The sequence below is a fragment of the Chamaea fasciata genome, unplaced genomic scaffold (genome assembly GCF_029207755.1).
Source record: "Chamaea fasciata isolate MVZ Bird 193981 ecotype frontalis unplaced genomic scaffold, bChaFas1.0.hap1 SCAF_1, whole genome shotgun sequence".
Classification (NCBI taxonomy): Eukaryota; Metazoa; Chordata; class Aves; order Passeriformes; family Sylviidae; genus Chamaea; species Chamaea fasciata.
The window spans coordinates 2,421,690-2,434,087 of NW_027094086.1; the positions used below are offsets into that span (position 1 = coordinate 2,421,690).

At 46.7% G+C, this 12,398-nt stretch overlaps 1 protein-coding gene across 5 annotated transcripts in view; it reads right to left on the reverse strand.

Annotated features, from left to right (window-relative positions):
• Positions 1–1,290: 1,290 nt before the first annotated feature.
• Positions 1,291–12,398, reverse strand: part of ADGRB1 (adhesion G protein-coupled receptor B1) — a 288,143-nt gene continuing 277,035 nt past the window's right edge. For all 5 annotated transcript variants that reach the window (XM_066175225.1, XM_066175218.1, XM_066175211.1 and 2 more), the window contains one exon: positions 1,291–4,022. In XM_066175225.1, the coding sequence (XP_066031322.1) occupies positions 3,825–4,022 (198 nt within the window). In that variant the 3' untranslated portion in view covers positions 1,291–3,824. The remainder of the gene's footprint in view (positions 4,023–12,398) is intronic.

The following is a 12,398-nucleotide window of genomic DNA, read 5'->3' on the forward strand; positions in this document are numbered from 1 at the left end:
TGGTTGAGGAAATGTTGGATCTTGGCTCAGGAAGGGGGAACTGGGCTAAGAACCTTCAGGCAGCCCCACAGGTCATGCCAGACTTCTCAGGACATCCACATTATTTCAGCCAGACCAAGATAAATCATTACACCTGAGGACCTAGTGGGCTATGATGGCTTTGGATGAAGGCCCTGGAGAGCAGAAGTCCTAGAGCCCATTTCCCCAAGATTTAGGCTTCCTGTAGTCCTGCCCATAATCCTAAAATCTGACAGGTAATGGAGCAGAGTCAGGGAGATAGACACTTTTTTTTTTTTTTTCCTGGAAGATTTCAGTCATTTGAGGATAGGCACCAAAGAAATGAGTAATTTGTTGCCCAATAATTTTTTTATCACATTTTATGAGTGATACCCTCAAACCCCTGTGCACTGAGCTGAACTCCTGCTCAGAGTCTGTCTGGTCATGCAGGAGGTGCCAAGGAAATCCAGGTGAGGTTAAATCTTCCAGTACCCGATGGGGGACAAGAAGAAAACACAGAGAGGTACTTCTTACAAGGGCACTGAGGGACTGGACAAGGGGAATGGCTTGAAGCTGATTTAGATTTAGACTTAAATATTAGGAAGAAATTCTTCCCTGTGAGGGTGGAGAGGCCCTGTCATGGGTTGCCCAGAGAAGCTGTTGCTTCTCCATCCCTGAAAGTGTCCAAGTCCAGGTTGGATGGGGCTTGGAACAACCTGGGACAGTGGAAGGTGTCCTTGCCCATGGCAGGGGGTTGGTATGAGATGATCTTTAAGGTCCCTTCCAACCCAAACCACTCTGGAATTCTATGTTTAGCTTTGCAGGGATGTGAGCAGGGTGCCATCGAATTACCATGGCCATGCTGGAAACTTTAACCCCACACCTCTGTCCTGCACCAGAAATGCTTCCAGATCTATGTTAAATCTCAGCCCTTCACATGCTACAATATTGGGAAGGAGGCATCAGGCTGTGGCTTTGGGAAACCTAAATAAAAAGAAGCTGGACTGCACAGAAGGGCGGATTCCTCAGGTCCTGCAAATGTACTTTGTAGGGACATGTGTTTTTAGAGGTGTGGACAGGATACAAAGCTGAAATTTGGGTAAATTCAGCCCCATGTCGTGACTTTTCCAGAGGTGGCAGCTGTGGGGCCAGGAGAGGTTTCCCAGCCCCCAGGAGCGATGCAAAGCACACATGGGGTGCCAGGCAGGGGCGCTTTTAAAAAGCAGACAGGGCTGGAGTTTCCACCTCTTTTATTAGAAATAAGACACATTCATTTTGTGCTCTGAAAACTGTACAGAGAGGAAAAAAAAAAAAGTGTTGACAAACACGGAGAGGAAGGAGAGGGAGGAATGGAAGGAGGGCAGGACAGGGGGAAACAGGATTAACTGGAAGAGCTGAGCAGAGAAAGAAAGTCGAATATCAACAGTTCTTAAACAAACATTTATCTCTGTAATTACATAACATCGTTAATGTCCTGCAAAGGCGGCTGCAGTGGATGGGTGAGCGGGGAAGGGAAGGAGTGAAGAGGGCAGGATTGGGTGGGCAGGGGAAGGGAAGGGAAAAGAAAAAGAGAAAAGAATTAAAACACAGTAGAAAGATACCTGTATGCTAAAATTCATAATGTGTAATTATAATAATTACAATATCATACAACCCAGCATCTGAGGGAGGCCTTTGTGCTTTCCTGTTTCACGAATAAGCTGAAATTGAACAATAATTATCACAGTTTTATGAGTAACCACCTTCCCCTATTTTTTAACTATTTGGATTTATTTAAGTTTTCCCTTCCATGCTTCATATCCTACGGTTAATGGCAAGGTAAATTCTCTGTCCTTGGAGATCACCCAGGTGGCCCAAAGGGAAATCAAAGCAGAGATCTGTCACATCAAGCAACCTCTCCCCATGCGGGAAGCACAGCTGGGGGCAGTGATTGCTTTGCATCTCGTACCCATGGGTCGTTTTTCCCTAAAAATGTGAGGTTTAGTTAATTAAAAGGAGACCCAAGCACAGTAATAACTCAGACCCTGTTCAAGCTTTGCTGCTGTCTGGCACAATCTGGCCACTCACAACCAGAGGTTTGTCTCCATCCACTTCCAAAAGTGGGAGGTTTGATCCAAACATCAGGCAGACAGTGCTGGGAATGACAAAAATAATAATAATAAAAAATAAAGTCTGTGTGTGATGTCACTGGTATATTTTTTAATGAAAGAAATATTGCACAACGCTTTTTGGGGTGAAATGTAGACACCTTTTTTTTTTTTTTTGGTAAATAACCTTGAGAAATTTTTAATTAAAAAATAATTAAAACAGTTATTTTTTTTTTTTCATAGCGAAATGAAAAGACTGCGTTTTATGAGGAGGAATGTCCTGCTGTCCTGATCAGCTTCACCTCTTCCTTCCTGCGGGACCATGAACCTGCTGCTGGCTCTGGGCAGCAGGGAGGGTGGAGAAGAGCCAGGGAGGGGAAAATAACCAAAACCCAAACTGAACAAAGCAAAACAAAACACTGCAAGCCAGCGGTGAAGGGGCTGTATATTCCCACCATCCCAAACTTTCCACGGAGCAACTTGCCTTCCACCTTCAGCAGGTGGCATCCTCACCCCATGCCTGCGCAGTCCTACGGCACAGAAAGGCATTCGAAATGACAAGAGCCACAGAAAAGAAAGGTCTCGGGTTTCAAGTTCTCTTTTTATTGAAGAAAAGAAAAGAAGAAGGAAAAAAATAGATTATTTTGTTTTGTTTTTGTTTTTTTTTTTTCTTTTTTTTTGTCTGTTTGTTTCCGAGTGGACGTTATTCATGTTGTCAGTTTGTCTCAATGTCCTAAGGCAACGTCTCTGTTTACCAATGTCTCCAGGTACAGCGGCAGATCTGTCTTTCCCTTTTTTCTCTTCTCTGCCTTCCAGGGAGGGGCAGCTTGGAATAAATCTGAGTCCGAACGCAAGGACAAATAACAGAACAAAAAAAAAACCAAAAAAAACCCAAACAAACCAAAAAAAAAAGGATGAGGCCAAGAGGACCTTTGCAAGGCCCGTGCTGAGTTTATCTATTTAACAGTCAATGACATGACCTACATTCTTCTTGTTGGTCTTGTTGTCTACCACCTTCCACCCTCTCCCTGGAGATGGGGCGAGCAGGATTTGGAGATCTGGAGATCTGGAGCTGGTACTTTCCTCCGCCGGGGAGGGAGCCCCACCTGCCGTGACCATGAGCCAATGCCAGGTCGTGGCGTGGCACCCAGGAGTGGCAATGTCCTTGTGGCCACCTCTTGGCGTGTCCCATCTCCTTCCTCCTTGGATGAGCAGGTGAGGGAGAGGCAGGGGGGAGCCAGGGATGCCCCTCGAGGCTGGGCCTGCCCCAGCCAGGCCACATCCCACAGGTGTCCCCTCTCGGTGTCCCCAAACAACCCCGATCTTCTGGGCCCTCTGTGGTGGCTGCTGGGCATCCATCCTTCCACAGAGGATGGAGGGCTCCTGGTGTGTGGCAGCGGCCCGAGAGCATCCTGGCAGGGCTTGTCCCCTTGCAGCCCCTCCCCACCCTCCTCCTCCTCCTCCTCCTCGCTCTCTTCCAGGCTCACTCCTCCAGTCCTGCCTGGGAAAGCTCGTGTTGTCCTGAACCTACAGCTACTATACTCTATAAAGTAATATTCCCCCCTCTCTGCTGAGAACGATACAAAAGTTACTCCATCTTACCAAAGGTTTCAAAAGAAACCAAACACTTCTCTTGCCCGGTTCCGATTTAATTTAATCATTTCTTTAAAACGTGGTTTTGTTTTGTTTGTTTCGCTTGTTTTCTGGAAAAAAAAAAAGTCCTTTTTCTTCCCTTTCTGCTCAGACCTCTGTCTGAAGGTCAATAATGTCTTGTCCCACCAAGGGGATGGTGGCCCCTGTTTTCTCCCACTCCACAGTTTTTAGTTCTAGGGGAGACTGTGCCACAGGTTCGATGTCCTTTTTAACCCATGATGGCGGGGACTGGACTTTCCTGATGCCTTCCCAGGGTCTCTTGTTTGGTGTCTGCTGTTTTTCTTGCTGCAGCAGGAGGAAGGTGTAAGAAAGGAGAGAAAGAAAGAAAGAAAGGTTAGTGCAAAATGCAAGAAATTCCGTGATTTTACCTCCTCCCATATCAACAAACTGTTTTTTCTGTGCAGCTTCTCATCCAAAATAAAGCGGCGTATCAATGGAAATGACACTTGGTGTACAAACTGTCTGTTTTCAAGAAGATATTGTTTTTCTTTCCACTGCCACCTCCATCACTTAATGACTGGATATTTCAGCTTCCAGCTGAGGTTTTTGCTACTGAAAACCTGAGTGTGGTTTTGAGAATATCAGATCTTTTCCTACTTCCACAGATGCAGTGACAGGACAAGGGCGTGTTGGCTTTAAGATGAGGGAGGGTAAATTTAAATGGAATACTGCGAAGAAATTCTTCCCTGTGAGGGTGGGGAGGCCCTGGAATGGAATTCCCAGAGAAGTTGTGGCTGTCCCCATCCCTGGAAGTGTCCAAGGTTAGGTTGGACGGGGCTTGGAGCAACATGGGATAGTGGAAGGTGTCCCAGCCCATGGCAGGGGGTGGAACTATAGGATCTTCAAGGTCTCTTCCAACCCAACCCATATATGAAATCCAGATTACAACGAAGTCCTTCTGAACACCCATTGCATTTGATGCACATTCCTTATGTAGCACAGCTATTTATAGACTCTTTAATTGCAGCAAAACCTGCTTCCTGTTCCACCAGGGAACCAAACCCATGCTGCTTGAGGAGCAGAAGCTCAACTCGGAGGCTGAAAACATTTCCATCAACTCCACACCAAGCCCCGGAGGCTTCAATGGCCCAGTCCCCCACCAGCACCCCACCATGGGTATTGATCCAGAAAAATCTCTTTCCATGTTTTTGCTGACAAGACAAGGCTCAGGGGAGGGCTGAGGGGTAGGAAAATGGGTGTGCTCCTCGGTGGAGAGAGAAAGGAAAGGTTTTAAATAAGTTGTTCCACTCAACTTCTCCCCTCCTAACACCAGTAATGCTTTTCACAGTTAATTATCGCCACAAAGACACTCCAGCACTGGGTAAGAAAAGGCTCCCCCGGACCTGACAGAGCCCTTTTGAGCCACCTGCCAAAAGAGAAGAGGGAAGGGCGGGAGGAAAGCGGCTTGTGGAGAATGACAACAAGCAGGGAAAAGCCCGGAGAGGAGGTGAGGAGCCAGATGTGCAGGGGATACGCTGCCCAGGACGTGTCACAGCTCGATGCGGTCACCAAAATGTACTGACTGAGGGGAGATGAAGCCTCACAGAGGCTGAGGGGTCACTCCAGGATGCTGCTGCAGCTCCGTGGGAAACCTCAATCCCCATCTGCTGCAGGCTCATCCAGCAGCCTCAGTTTGTCCTTCTCTAAGATGTTTTTGTCAGGCTGTTGTTTGTCCCAGCTCCACAGTGACAGGAAAGCTGCTGTGGAATTATCCCTGCAGGGGCAGCTTTCATTGGATCGCCCAAGACAGGAATTCTGCTTGCCCAAACTTTAATATAAAAATAAGATGTGCTTGAAGTTGGTCCTGCACCTCACAGCTCCCAAGAGGAAGGCTCTGGGTGAGAGCATTTGGTGGTTAGAGGGTGAGGAATGTACAAACCAGGTAAACTTCTCAAAGTGAAGTAAAAGCATTCTGAAATAATTTTCATTCAAAGGGTGAAAAGTAGTATTGCTCAAAAGAATGTAAAACACTCAATTCTCGATTTCTTGAAACCTGCAGCTGAGGTTTTCATTAAACTCTACAGTACAGAGCTCTCCTTATGCTGTTGGGTTATTCTTACTTTATTCCACGATATAACACGACAGTGATTAATACTAATACAACAGAAAAAGTGATAAAATTCATGATTTATTCCATTATCTTTATGGGACTTATTTTAGAACGACTGCAGCTAAAAAGTGGAACCTATTTAACTCTTGTGTGTGTCTTAATGTGACAAGCTGGAAATTTCCTGAAGGGAAATTTCCATCTACAGTGTTTTTTGGAGACCATCAGTCTGCCTGAAAAGATACAGCAGGAAGGAACACAGAGAAAAAAAAAAAAACAAAAATAGAGCAAAAACTGGAATGAAATTAGGTTTCCCAAAAGGTGAAGAAAAACAACCTTGGTCAAGACAGATTTTTTTCCCCAATGAAAAAAACATTTTGTTTTTCTCCCACCACCGCTGTAACGCCACAAATTTTCAAAGCTGCTGATGTCCACAGCTGTGTGAGAGGGCAACCTAAGCAATCTTCTCCATGAAGTTCATAAATAATTCGGTTTTTCCCCTCAAACAAGAGCTCTTTTTTGATGGCTTTATTTATGGCCACCTTCAGCACCGGGTTCTCTTTGCAGCCAATCCCTGTTTTAAGTCTCTCTCCATCTGCCACAATCCTGACCTTCAGCCTCTCCTTCACGCCGCGAGGATGCTCCCAGAGCTGATCATGCACCCTGAACGTGACCAGCAAACCTCAGAGCCCTCCCTGTCACGGGCTAGTGAGCAAGAGGAGCTGCAAATCCATGGAGGGAACAGAAATTGAGGGGAAAAAAAAAACACCAAAAAAACAAACCAAAAAAACCCCCACAAAATGAAAAAAAGATGAGCTTTACATCTACAGCAGTTGCCTCTGATCTGCCCTGTGGCTGGGGAACACCACCTAAGAATGGCAATAATTATTCAAACACCAGACATTAAATGCTGTGGGTTGTTGAGGAGAGAAAAAAAAATAAGAAAGAATGAGAGAATGAAACAGGAAAATATTATTATGGCAATGCACAGCTCCATTCTGCACCTGCATCTTGAATATTCCGGGCACTCCGTGGGCTTCCTGAGAGAAGGATAAAGGGAAAATGATCAATGTGGCTGGTTTCCAGCCATAGATAAAGTCACAGAGAATGTCCTGTGGGAGGAAAGATTGCAAACTTCCACCTCCAGCCCTTCAAAGAGATTATGGTTGGATGTAAAAGAGGTCTGTGAAGCTCCGAGAGGCTTGTGGGTGATAGGAATGGACCACTGATGGTGGGGATTGGGATAATCTTCCAACAAAGGAACTCCAGAGCACCAGGGAGTGAATCCCAGGAGCTGGGCATGCCCACAGTGCTAGCCAACCTCCAGGCCAACTTTCCACAGCTCTCTGTCCATCCTGAAAACTTCCAAACTCATGAAAAGCCCGTGAAAACACTCGCAAAGCAGCATCCATTTGGTGCTATCCAGTGAAGAGACACCACTCTGCATCAAGGGGTCTCTGAGCACAAATTCCTGGAGTTCTGGGGGTCTTTTTGAAGATGCACCACCACAGGCTGGCCCTTTTTATTTTTCCAAGCTCCTTTTTACTCTGCCATGGAGAGGAGGCAGAAACTGCCCTTGGGTCTGACCCCACAGGGCTATTTCCATCCTCCTTATCAGTGTGATGACATCTACCTGTGACTGTGGTGGGCTTAGTGACTTCCAAAGGTGTTTAGTCACAGTTAGAAGATGAAAAAAAAAGAGCTCTGGGAAATGAGGAAATGAAGAAGGGAGACTTGCTTTTAGTTCTCCATTTCTCAGGCAAGGATCAGACTCCTCTGGTGATGCTCTGAGGGGAAGTGCTGGCTCAGGGGTGGCTGCAGGAGGACTCGGTGCCCTCGGGGACCTCTGAGCAGGTTAATCAGCCTGGCAGAGCTCTGGGAAGGATGCTGGGAGACAAAAGAAAATCTCCTCTTGGCACAGGGCACCCTGGGAATTGGTAGCAGACTCCTGGGAACAGCTCCCCTTTTCTTTCCCTCCATATGGAAAAGAAGTTTTTATGGGGTCTTGGCCGCTTGAGCAGCACAGAGAAACAGGCCCTGGGCTCACGCCCCAACCCTGGCATTTCCCTCCAGCTCCACTGTGGGGTCTTAGCAGTCCTTGCAGACAGGAGGGAAAACTGAGCTGTGCGTAGAAAAGAAAGGAAAAAAAAACCTGGAGATAGGGATGTGTAATCTGGCTGGAAAAGGCACTGGGGCTGGCACAGGGCCTGGTGCCTCTGAGACAGCCAGGACTGACCCCAGACAGGGGCTGAAAGCACCAGGAGCTGCTCTGCCAGGGACAGAGCCATCACTCTGGCCTGACACAGCCCAGGAGCTTCTGGGAAGGAGGGAAATGTTTATCAGTCCCTGCCTGGTGCCAGGATTGTGGAGAAAAAAAAAAAGGAATGGGGAAGGAGGGAGCACCCACACTCAGAGCTGGGGTAAAACCAGCTCCAGACTGGAGGTGTGCATCATCCTGGTGGCATTGGGAGTCTCCTTCATTCAGCCCTGACTTTCATTTTAGCTGCAGATTTTTAAGGTGGAGGGAGAGGCTTTGGGATGAAAGGTGTTTAGGATTCAGCACCAACAAAACCCCCAGATGTCTGACAAAGACAGAGGCAAAATGCCTTGAGATAATCCACAGATCCTTCTGCTAAAGCTGGTCCCAGCAGACTGCAGAGTCACCTGTGCTGGGCTGGTGGTGGGAATGGAAAGGTGATGGTGGTGGGTCCCTACCCTGGGTCTTCAGAGAACCATCATAAAATCAGACTGGTTTAAATTGGAAGGGACCCTAAAAATGATCTCATTCCAAGCCCCTGCCATACGCAGGGACACCTTCTTCTATTCCCAAGGTGCTCCAAGCTCTGTCCAGCCTGGCCTTGGACACTTCCAGGGATGGGGCAGCCACAGCTTCTCTGTGCCAGGGCCTCCCCAGCCTCACAGGGAAGAATTTCTTCCCAATCTCCCATCTGTCCCTGCTCTCTGGCACTTTGAAGCCATTCCCCCTTGTCCTGGCACTCCATCTCTTGTCCCAAGTCCCTCTCCAGCTCTCCTGGAGCCCCTTCACGCACTGGAAGGGGCTCTAAGGTCTCCCTGGAGCTTTCTCTTCTCCAGGCTGGACAATCCCAATTTTCTCAGCCTTTCCTCACAACAGAGCTGCACCATCCCTCTGATCATCTTGGTGCTCCACGTCCTTCCTGTGCTGGGACCCCAGAACCGGACAAAAGGTTCCAGGTGGGGTCTGACCAAAGCAGATTTGAGGGGCAGAATGCCCTCCCTCACCCTCCACACTTTTCCTGTGCTGCCTCCAGGGGTCCAGGCTGCTTTCATTCCAAGCTCCTGTATCCCAGTGCAAATCTTTTCCTTAGGAGCAGCATCCCTGCAGTGCATAGATAACAGCCCAAGAGTCTGCTCTGAGGCACAGCTTTGATTTCCCACTTCAGCCAAAGCCCTTGAACCACTCAGGCTGCTCAAGCTGCACCTCCCTGTTTGTTTGTTTGTTTTGGGGTTTTTTTTTTTTTTTTTTTTTTTTTTTTTTTTTTTTTTTTTGTGGGGTTTTTGTTTGTTTTTTTTTGTTAGTTTCCAGTTTTTAACATCCATTTTTTATGGTTACCCCAAATAACCCAAGGAGCAATTCAGGGCTTCTGCTGAGCACTCGGTGGTAGCTCCCTTGGAACCAGCTACTCTCCCATGCTGTTTTCCTTGCCTCTGGTGTCAGTTTGAAGGATATTTCATGACCCAAATGGTCTCTCCCCATGACACTGATGACTGTGGGACCAGGATGAAGTTATTCAGAGCGTAGAGCAGGGAATTTGAAAGATAAATGTGGCTCACGTTCGTCCAATCCATCTTCAGATCAATGTCGATGAAAAGTGATTAGAAAATGGGAAAGCTGTCTTGTTTCTTTAGAGAATGATAAATTCTCCTTTCCTTCTCAGAAACAAGTAGCTGCAGTTCTTTCATTTTATGCTACTGAACTACAAAGATTATGCTTTTTCTTTTTCTTTTTTTTTTTTTTTTTCCTTTTCATTGAGGAGAAAAGCAAAATAAAAGGAAGTGGCTGGCTTTGTTCAGAATTTCATTAAATTAAATTGGGGAAAAAAAAAGTAGAAATAATTTGTAGTTTTAACTCTGAGATCAGTTAGGAGACTTCAAATACCCAGCATTTGCTGGGCTATAAAAATTTGTCTTCTGCTTCTGTATTCCCTGAAGTTCATCCATCCTGAAGGGGTGGCTGTGAGACAAATTCTAGCGAGGCCACACAGCCGAAGGTGAACGGGCTCTGGATCAAGGAAGTCTTTTATTGACTCCAGAAAAGCCTGGAGGCTGCACAGAACACCTGTGGTCCCACCAGCATGAGGAACAGGCTGTTTTCCAGAGCATCCTTGCTATTAATCCAGCTGGTCCAATCCCAAACCATTTTGGGGACAATGCTTATGGCCTGTGAAGAGCCCGCTTGGAGGACTTAAATTCTCTAAAATGCTGAAAACTCTCAAAGCTGCCTCACGGGAGAAACCGGGGATCCAGGAGGGGACCAAGAGCACCCAAAGCACGATTTTTTACAGAGTCTTTTATTTAGACTCTATAAAGAATTATTCAGACTTCAGAGTATAAAAAAACCAGGAATTTCAGTGTGCTAGTGGCACTGCCTGGTGTTGGAGCAGAGGGTACAGGGAACATGTTTCTCTGGGACAAATTTTGTCCCCTAATTCTTGGGACAAAAGGTGCTGGATGATCTGCAGGAGGTGAACTTCTGATTGATGGTGTATTTGGATACCTGGGAGCTGGCAGATGGTTTATGGCTGACTGAATTAATACTTGACGTCATTTTCATAACAGAATTTATTGCAGTAATTACGGGACTTTATGCACAGCTCCTCCCTATAAAAGCTGCACTAATTGGTCTGTTAAAATCTGCCTCTAAGCAGTGCAGAGAGGATTAAAGATGTGACACAGAGACACCCTTCCCAAAAGTGAAGCTTCCCTGGCAGAAAGACATCCAGCTAGCAGATTCCCAATTTTCCAATTCCTGCAGCAGAGCACTCCAGGGAGACACAGCCCTGCCTGGGGATGAGCTGCAATATCAATCAATATTCATAAAATCACAGAATCACAGAATGAGGGAATGGATTGGGTTGGAAGGGACATTAAGATCATCTTATCCCACCCCCCTGCCATGGGCAGGGACACCTTCCACTATCCCTGGTTGCTCCAGGCTGGCCACAATTCCAGGGATGTGGCAGCCACAGCTTCTCCGAGCAACCTGTGCCAGGACCTCCCCACCCTCACAGGGAAGAATTTCTTCCTGATAACCAGTCTAAACCTGCCCTCTGTCATCTTAAGACCCTTTGCCCTTGAGCTGTGCCTCCAGGCCCACTTCATGGCCCTTTTTTCTCAACACTCCATTAGATTGCCAAAGCCAGTGCTGGTGGAATGGGCAAATCTCCAGATGCTCGAAGAGGATGGGTAAGAAAAATCTCATTGTGAGAAAAGAAAGTGAGGAATCAAGACAGAAACACTGTTCAGAAGGGAATAAAGGAAAAGATAAGCAGGGAAAAACTTTATACATTTTTAAAATGGGATTGGAACAGGAGCTTTTTAGGATCAACAGAGATTTGGGACAGGATTTGAGAGCTGTGTTTTTTTCCCAGAGAAGCTGAGGCTGCCCCATCCCTGAAAGTGTCCAAAGCCAGGCTGGATAGGGTTTGGAAGGTGTCCCTGCTCATGGCAGGGGGGTGGGATGAGATGACCTTTAACGTTCCTTCCAATCCAAACCATTCTGTGATTCTATGAATTATAAACTGAGTGCAGATTCTGCACGTGATCTGCAGGACAGGAGCCAAAGCAAAAGTCATTCCAGCTGCAGGGAGCTGAATGTGGCAGGGAGCTCATCAGCAAGAAGGAGGAAATCCAAGGAATTTGCAGAGCCCTGTCCAGGGCTGACCTCGGCACAGGCAAAGAGCTGCTGTTTTAAAATGAATGCCAAGTCAGATGCTGGCAGGAAAAGAGGGATATGGATGTGATTCCAGCTTCTCTAATGGAGCTGGATCAAAGGATTCCTGCTGAGGGGGGAGGCAGGAGGGTCACTTCCAGTGCTATAAAGCACAGGAGAAGCAAAACCTTGGCTTTTTAAAAAGCCTACAAAACCACAGACCCCTCTCAATGTCCAGCCCAAACCCTGGAATTTCTTTAGCAATTAACTCCCAGGGAGCAGCAGCGTTGGAGATGTTAAACCCTGAGAACACAGATCTAAACAGGAAAAACATTTCCTGTGTAGTACAAAGCAGCTTGAAAATAACCACTATCCTGCTTTAATGTGAAGAGCTCTCAGCTACAAGAATTCAGACCTGGGTAATAACTCTGTGTGTTTAGGAGGAAAAAGGGGAAGAAATTGCATGGTGGAGCCTGCAGTCTGCCAGGCAAAGGTCAGGCTTTGAAAGGGAGAAACAAACTTGCAGCAAGGTTTTCCAACAATGGGATTTTCTCTCTCTCTTTTTTTTTTTTTGGTAGCAATTGGGGAGGTAAAGAAGGAGTCAAAGTGATGGGAGTGATTAGGAAGGAAGAACTCTGCTGTCTGAGTCAGTCCCAAGCTAACAATCCAATATACATCCCAAATCTCCCTCATATAGAGATAG